Here is a 9,055-nt window from a genome sequence, read left to right as displayed (position 1 = left end):
AAAAAAAAAAAAAGGGGAAAAAAAAAAAAAAAAAAAAAAAAAACTTTTGCTGGGTTGGTGCTTAGTTATAGTTTAGCACCCAGTGCTCTTTCATTTGATTAAGTGAGCAACAACTTTTTGAAATAGACCTTGGGTCCTTCTTAAAGCATCAAAGAAGACATGCTTGTTAAAAAGAAACAGCCATTGTGCCTCAGAAAGCAGCATATTACTACTTCCTTTCATCCATTTCAGGTCTAATTTTTGGTCTTATAAGAATCCCCCTCTGTGCCCCACCCTTGAAAATTATGTTAAATATCCATATATATGCTTTCCTCAAAAGATGGAAGCACACGCTACAACCCAAGGGCCAAGCCCCAAGATCCTTGCTCAGGTTTTTACCCAGTCCTTATTCAGACAATTTTCTCTTTGAAGTTAATGGGATATTTTTCCCCAAGTAAAGACAGAGCAACATCAGGTTTTGCACTTAATGAGGATGCCAAATGCCTGCCGTCTTGCAAGTATGTGATTTGACATACATGTTGATAGAGCTATATAAATAAGCAATTAAAACTAGAGGCTCTCACGGAAATAGTGGTGTGTTTACCAAAGATTTCCATGTCTTGTACTGAAAAGAAGCAAGGAATATGGGCACCGCATGCCTCAGATGAAAGTTCCCATGTCATTAACAGTCAGCCAACAAAATGAGTGCACTTCATACTGACCTGCAAATACATGATTCTTCCGTTTCTCAGCCGGATGACACATGAAATTTGCACACACCTCCCACAGCAGGAGCCACTGATTTCCTCCATCCTATAACTCTGTAATTGAAGGTAATTCATATTGGCATTTTTTTCTGATTCTCTGGGTATGCCTATCTGCCTCCTAAGATAAAGTTCATCCAAACATGATTGAAATCCATGGGTTGGCCCTGTCTAAATAAATGGTTTTTATAAAGCTTGACATTATGATGTCTTGCGGTATCATTGTGTTGTAGGATATGTGAATGTTACTAGCCCTGTGACGCCTCACCCCATGTCCATTAAGTTTATGGAAAATTTCCCATTGCCTTTAATAAAGCAGGATGAGGGTCATGGAACACTAATGATTATGGAAAAAAGCAAAATGCACTAGTATGCTGCAAGTGCTATAGGAACTTCAGAGGGTATCACCTATATGAACTTATCACTCAAGCTAATGCATTATGTTGTGCAAATTGTGGAAGATCTCAGGAGGCCCACACAGGGAAAAAGGAGGCCAAGTAGCTGGGGGGTAGTAGGCATGAAGATATGGTAAGAAGAACAGAAAGCAAGCAAGAGAAGGGGACAAATGCAGGGTTGCTCAATGTGTGGCCCATGTAATCAGCCTGCAGGTCTCCCCATGTGTCTGGAAATTCGGTAGTGGGAAAACAGTGGCAATTAATCCTGCCACCACTCCCATGACGCCAAATTTCCAAGCCTCACATGGCTGAATTGACCCTGGCCAAGCCAGTCCCAGGCAGAGGGATCACATCCTGTTCCTGTACCACTGTACTGAGTCAAGGCCTGATCCACTGGGCAGCAACAGCCTGGCTGGGGCCGATTCCAGCTGCGCGGTGTTGATCCAACCATAGAGAAATGGCCTGGTCAGGGTTGATGCAATGTGGAACAGCAAAAAGGTATGGCTGTGTGGAGGCCTGGCTAAGCTGATAGCCACAATAAGGGCAGATCAAACTGGAGGGAACTCCAGGAGGTAGCATTCGCTGTTCCCTACAATGAAGAGGCTTGGCTCTGCTTACAAGCCACAAGCCAGCTGATAAACCCATAGAGTTTTAGACCTCATTACAGTGAAATGTGATATATTTTCTGGTAGTGGGGATTTAGATGATATTCAGAATATGTCTTCATACAGCACCATACTCAACCCTATCTCAACAAATCTTTGAGGAAAGGGAGAGATAGATCCCAAAGTCTCTGAAATAGAGCCACGTACACTGGGAGACGTAGCCAAGGGGCCCCACAGAGTTAATCTAGAAGGTTCTTACATTTCATCATTTTGGATAGGGAGGGATATAAATCTAACAAACAAACACACACACATTCCCACTCACCTTTGGACAGGGTACACAGCTGAATTTTCTACATTCAAGTCTGTACTGGCGAAACTGTCCTCTTTGCATGGTGCATTCACACGTTGTGCATAAATCCACCATCAAACGCTTCCCTACCTGAAACATCAGATGCTGTTAGCAATGTTCAGTGACCTTTTCTTTATCTGCACTCAGAAAAATGTGTGAATTCAGTTTCAAGAGAATTTGTGCTGGCTGTGTTAGGAAAGAAAGCCCTCTAGAGACTCCTTGATTGTCAGACCCACCTTGAGATACAGCAAAAATGTGGCAAGTATCCGGCAAGGTGTAAAAGTCTGAAATGGTTAAAAGTGGATTGCAACTGCCCTCTATTCAGTGGCTTCTCAGTCAAAGTGGAGGTTCCTGAGTGACTTGGAAGTTGATGCGGTAGGGAAGAAATGTAAGAGAATAGACTAAAATGGTTATGCATGGAAATGCAAGAGAAAGGAATCATATCTAGTTGTGCGTGTTCACGTGCCTGTGATTGGATGGTTCAAAGACTAACATATGTGAGGGGGTGTCAGACATCTGGCCTGGGGGCCACATCTGGCCTATAGAACCATTGCATCAAGCCTCCCATAGTCCAGTGGCCTAACAGAAGTTAGGGGGCATGGCTTGCTGCAGACATATACAATTCCTGATGTGTGTTTGACACCCCTTATGTGTATATAAAGGTGTATGTTTTCAGGAGAGCTTTGGATTTTGTGTACCCTAGCATTTCTCCCCTAGGTCAATTGGGCTAACAAGGTAACTGATAGTGAATAAAAGCTATTTGGTTTTATTTGTTTTTTACTGACTGATGAACCTGTGGAAGCAGGATGGGAAGAAGTGTCCATGGAAGTTGCAGCCATCTTGCTCGTAACATGTGGCCCTACCATTCTGGACTACGGCAAAAAACACAAAAGCCTTTCTCTCTGCAGGGATGGAGACCCAACTTCCATTTCAGTATCACCACACAGCCACAACAGGATGAGGATATTTCTCGGAGAGTCATTCCAAGGTAAGTCCTCTATCTGCAGCTATCCTCCACTCACCCTGCCCTCAGATTCTCCAGCATCATGGGAGAGAGGACAAACACTAGTGAGAGAAACTGCTCCTTAAGTGGAAAGACAATGTTGACACAAATAAATAGATATAAACTGACTAGGAGTGACTTTAAGCTGGAAGTTAGAAGGTTACTTGGATCAGCCTCTCAAATATGTGAGGAGGAAGAAAAACCTGTTTTAAGATGTGGCTTGAGTATTTTAGGAAAGGGGCATGGCAGGGCTGAATTATCCTAGGCACCAGTTACACCATGAAGTAGGGTCCCCAACTAAGTACAGCTGGGCCCTCCAAGGAACTTGACATTGAGCACTGGTAGCAGTGGTAGCAATAGCAGCTGATTCCTCCTTTTGTTTCGTGAAGCAGAAGGAGAGCTGCCCCCTAGCCTCTGACCCTCTAGGAGCTCCCGCCCCCTCCCCCAGCCCCCCTGGCTTCAGAAGATAGGAGGAAGTCATCACCACTGCTAGTCCACTGTGAAATAAGGGATATGTAAAAATAATATGGCTCACCTGCAGGCCCCCCCAGTCCTTTACCTTGACCTTGAATTATATAATGAGATTGCCTGTGACAGCAGGGGACTGGTCCCAGTGACCCACAGGATCCCTTCCAGAGCTGCATTACTATCATGGTCTGCCAACTCAGACTTGAGACTTGGCACAGAACCCTTTTCCCTTCTTATTTTAACCTTTTATAGTGATATGCTCATACTCATTACTCTGCAAGGCTAATAGCACTTGAAGGATCCAGGCACGAAGCCACTCTCATAACTTTTCCCTGTGGGAGAGGAAGTGTCATGTGACAAATGCTAGTCTCCTTGATTAGTCTCAACTCTGGAAGATACTCAGATATCTCAGTGATAGCGCTAGTAAGAAGAGCCTCAGCAGACTGCACAGATCTACAAATATAATCCATTTCACCACTGCTGCTCTGCCTCCTCTTACGTTTGAGGGGGGGACAAAACACCTGCCAATGACACCATTTTCTATGATCCATTTGAGATTCAAAATAGTTATTTTGTGCCATTTATTCCCATTGTTATATTTGACTAAGACCTCTGGATTTTATTGCCTCAGTAGCACCAGGCATTTGCATCACTTTTGGCAGGAAGGAAACCACTATAAAGTTTAGTATGCAGAGAATAACATATTAAAATTAACATTCCCCGTAGGAGCTCATAAAATTGACAAAATTCTAACCTGCTGGGAATTCCATTTTTCGGTAGAAAATAGCAACAAGTTAAACTTTTGCTAAAAATCACTATTATTTTGGAAACAATGTTTAAGGTTACATTTACAAGATAGAACCAAGTCTTCATATACATTTGCCTCCAAATGGTTGGGATGTTGTTGTCATGATACAAATTTTGCGATATAAGCACCATCTGTAATATTTATACAATTTTCTTCAGGGATCAGCATAGTAAAGGGCCCTGACAGTACATTTCTGTCAGCAAACACAGCTTACTGCAAGATAACCAAGTAAAATCATGAAATGATTTATCTGTTCCATTTGTATATTGCACCTATGTGATATTCTCTAAACACAATAAAACATCAACATCTGCTAGCCTTGAGTTAGCCAATGCAACCAAAATAATCTCCACAAAGTCAGAAACCACTTTAGTCTCCTTCAAACATGCCACTCGGTAAAAGCCTGGGAAAACAGATGAGTGTTACAGCTAATTCCATTTGGTAAATACAGCCACCTGCTTGGAAGTCTGCAGTAAAGCCTGCAACATTGTTTAGAACTTGTGGAGTCAGTGCAATAGAGCAAGTTACTGGAGTATAATACTGGTAACCAGATACAAAGCCGAAATGTAAAGGGATTAAGGCCATAATAATCTAACAGAACTGTAGTAAAAGAGTCCAAACTTGGAACCATTCACTGAATGAGCTGATGGAGGAAAGCTTTCCCTTGATATAAAATGAAACATGAAGCCTACTTTTTAATGGGTGGTTGTACTCCCAGAATAAAATTTTGAAATCCAGGAAGTATAAACTCATGGGAATACCCAAACTTGATTTCTAACTCAGATTTTGGAACAATCCCAGAAGACTGTAACCCCCCAAAATGTGTTCCAAGGAGGGCTGGGTAGATTTTTTGTTTTGTTTTGTTTTGTTTTTTTTTTGGGGGGGGGGGGTTGTTTTGCTTTTTTGGAAGAATAAGCTATTACTGCAAAATGCAGTTTCGTGCCATTTGAAACCATTCATGAATTTGGGGTCAAATTCTAGCATCTCACAAAAGACCAGAAAACAAAATGTAAAAGGTTCATCTCAAGTTTCAAAACCAAACAGTTGGATCTTTCCTTTCAAAATAACTTCATTCTCAAATTTGCCTAAATGTAATCTTTTTAAAGGGTTGAAAAAAAACACTTTGTTCTAGATCAAAGCTTCTTTGTTTTCTTCATTTTTTGCCAAGTAGAATAAATCGTTTTAGGTTGGTCCAAGATGACACAAGGCTGTCCAACTTTTTTGGCCCTCAAGCCAGATCCAGACCATGAGCTTCTTACAGGCCAGACAACGCATCTCTGGTAATGGGGCAGCAGCTTGGCAATGCGACTGCCAGAGCTGCTGTGTTGGCATGGCTCCAGTACTCAGGGGGTGAGTGCCACTGCTCCTTGCCTCCCCTTTTTCCTTGAGTGACCCACAGCAAGTTGAGGTACAGAGTGAGGTGTCCACCTCCTGGATTCCATAGCCACACCAATGCAGCAGCTCCAGCAGCTGTGCCAACAAGCTGTAGAGGTGCAATTTAACTCTGAAGCTGCAAAAGGATGGCAGGGGGTGGTATGTTGATTACTACTACAAATTGTTTCTATGGGGGGCAGGAGGGAAGGAACTAGAAAAAAATTCAGAAAACCATTTCATTTCAACATTTGCAACATGGACCTTTTGACTTTCTGAAGGGAAACAGTATTTTGTCTCAAAGTTTACTTAGAGTTTATTTGTATTTATTTATTTATTTATTTTAAAATTCCTCCAGGTCAAATAAAACTGTCTGTTCAACCCAAAGGAATTATTCACCTTTTCACATTGCCAAAAAAAAAGGAAAAAGGAAAAAAAAGTGTTGGTTTTGAGTCAACCCAAAATAGAAAATACTTTCTCCTTTTGTTTTGTTTTTTTCCCCTTTGGTCAATGAACCAAAAATACCAGTTTTTCACAGACCTTTAGTACTCAGGTGCAGTCTAGCAACATCAGGCTGATGGAAATGTATCATTTAGTGGCAGGACAGAAGATTGGTGGGTATCCCAGTGAGAATGAGAAGGCACGAGAGTGTAGTGATCATGCTAGATAATACATGCCAGAAGTAGGGTCTGTATTTAATATTATGACCAGTTTTGGACAGAGTATCCTTATAGAAATACTGACTTCATTTTTCTCACACACAAAATGTACCTTTTCCCCAAAAATCTGCCTTCCAAAAATTAGGGTGTATGTATTAAGTGGGGAAGCTGTTTTATTTGTTGGAAAAGCAGCATGCTTGGAGATGCCATACATGCCATGCAGCTGCTAAGAGGGTTGCTGTTTCTCTCTGGTCACAGCAGTCTACAGGGTGGAGTCCTCATCATCTCCATACAATCACAGTTATTGTCTAAGTGTCCTAGCTTGTGCCTGAAGCAGAAAGGGACTTGCTGGTAATATGCTGATGAGGCTTTTCAGGTGTAACCAACACTTAATTTTTCCTGGAACTTATGCAAAGAGCTACTTACAGTAAAGAACGAATAGTCTTATTACTACTGCCCTTTCAAGGCTCTGGGATCTAACATTGTGCCACACCAGGAAATTTCTGCTTCCTGATAGCTCACCAGACTGTCTTCTGGGATGCTACACTTCCTGGACACACTTTGTGCCCTGGAGTCTTACACTATGTCAGACAGTCAGCCATGACTCACCTGGCAGAGGAAACACCATGACCACGATGGTGGCATGGGAAATACCCTGATTGAGGTAATGCAATTAAAATGGCACTGTGTAGCAGAGGGTTGCACCCTTGTCTGCTTGCAGACAGGACTCCCTATGACAGCTTCATAGTTAGCTTCCCGCTGGCCAGATTCTAGTGGGAGGAACAAGACTCACATCAACTTTACAGAAGTGGGAGACTCCTCCCTAGCTTGCTCCTGTGGCCATATGGCTGAAGGCAACTGAAACTCAGGGGCATCCAAACTGCTAGCTTCTAGGGTTGGGCCTGCATGTAGAATACCCAACAAAGCATTTGGAAGCATCTGAAACCCCAGGCAGGGGTGGAGGATGCTTGCCAGTAGTAGGGCCACATATGGTTCTTGAATGACTCCTGGATTTAGAATTGAATTGATTTGGCTGATTTGACTTGGGACATAAAAACTTTTCTTTAAAATTGTTTTTAAAAAATTAAAAATCCTTTTTTTCTACATTCTGCCATCCAAAAACAAGGTGCACGCTTTATTTTAGGGCACGCTGTATGTGAGAAAATACAGCATATTATAGACAAACTGTTAAACAGAGTAATCAAAGAGAAGGAAGGCAGTACATCCCTCAAACTTTAAAAGTCATCTCCCAATGTTCTGACAGAAATTAATTGTTCCCTACGTATTACAGTTGGTAGGGAAGGAAAGCCCTTATACCAGTGAGAGCCAATCTTTTTGGCAGATATGCCACACATTAAGCCCTGGACCTTCCTGAGTAACATTCTGATTCCTTTTCCTTGCCTGATCTGCCGCTCTGCTTTCTGCTCCCTGCCTTATCTGCCACTATGCTGCCTGTCCCCTCCCTGATATGCTGTGCACCATGCACAGAACCTAGCCATGCCACCTGTGGCATGTGTACCACAGGTTAGCCACCTCTGCTTTACACAAAAAGAAGGATGTTATGATGACAGGGATGTAGCTTTGATAAGATGGAAAGCTTATGCCAACATAACATGGAAATAAGAGACTGGCTAGGGGTCTCACTAGATTAAGCTACATTTTAAATAAGCAGCAGACAGAAAAGTGGACACCCCTGAATTTAGAAATTAAAGCTTAGATTAACTATAGAGATGGGCTGCTTTCTTTTGAGGGTGCTGAGCATAGCTGAAATTCTCTAACACTAGAGGTACTGCCAGAACATGGATTTAAGAAAACAGTGGACAATTGCTAGGATGCCCCAAAGGTAAGATCAGATGTTTAGATATAATCATTCCCACTGCCATGTTCAGAGTTAAACTATCTGTTAACAAAGGGTAGAAGAGGAATTTTCTCTCAGGGCATGTTGGCAGAGATCTGGAAGGGGGCACGGGGGCAGTGAGAGGCACAGGTCCACTTCCTCTGCTAATAGTCAAAGAGATTTGATGAAAGCTTGTTTCCACCTGCTTTAACCTCTGGGTAGGTTAGGAACATTTCTCCTTCCTCTGGAATAAACACCGTTTCTCTCTTTGCATGTTCCTCCTAAGCAGTTTCCTGTGATAAAATGTAATCACTATAGTATCTGAGACCCTCTCCCAACATCCTTCATTCTTCCCCCTCTTTCACAGACTGGGAACTGAGGCTCAAAGACAACACAGGGATGTGATGACAGAGCCAGTAACTGGGCCCCAGTCTCAGGCCAGTGTTTCAACTACATGACACCTCTTTTAGGACTGCAGTTTTGATAAGACAAGTCGGTGCCTGGTATCTATGGTCTGGTTGATTTATCCTATACAAATGCTCTTCACAATGTTGAAATAGTTTACATGCACTTGATACCAGAAGAAAGTTCTCTTACCCCAATAACAGTGCCATTCAAAACACAACCCTTCACAGGTTCTGGAAAAGAAAACATAGATCAATGCTATAAAAGCAGCAAAATGTTTTATAACCCATGGGTCTCATCTTGGCTTGGTTTATAGAAGGCCCACTGATGATAATGGGAGCTATCCTCAGCGTGAAGCTGCAAAATTCAACCCTACCCATGGATCCAGGATTTCAGAAAGGTGGGTGCA

General features: G+C 42.4%; 1 protein-coding gene across 2 annotated transcripts in view; it reads right to left on the bottom strand.

Moving 5' to 3' along the window:
• The window catches only part of VWF (von Willebrand factor), a 271,611-nt gene that overhangs the window by 21,067 nt on the left and 241,489 nt on the right, over positions 1-9,055 (bottom strand). For both annotated transcript variants that reach the window (XM_019515998.1, XM_019515997.1), the window contains exons 46-48: positions 8,839-8,879; positions 2,069-2,185; positions 702-800 (exon numbers count right to left, since the gene is read on the bottom strand). In XM_019515998.1, coding sequence (XP_019371543.1) covers positions 702-800; positions 2,069-2,185; positions 8,839-8,879 — 257 coding nt within the window. The remainder of the gene's footprint in view (positions 1-701; positions 801-2,068; positions 2,186-8,838; positions 8,880-9,055) is intronic.

Source organism: Gavialis gangeticus, unplaced genomic scaffold (assembly GCF_001723915.1).
Source record: "Gavialis gangeticus isolate Ggan-Ray unplaced genomic scaffold, GavGan_comp1, whole genome shotgun sequence".
NCBI classification, from domain to species: domain Eukaryota; kingdom Metazoa; phylum Chordata; order Crocodylia; family Gavialidae; genus Gavialis; species Gavialis gangeticus.
The sequence above is the reverse complement of the archived record's forward strand: the minus strand, read 5'-3'. Positions and strand labels throughout refer to the sequence as shown.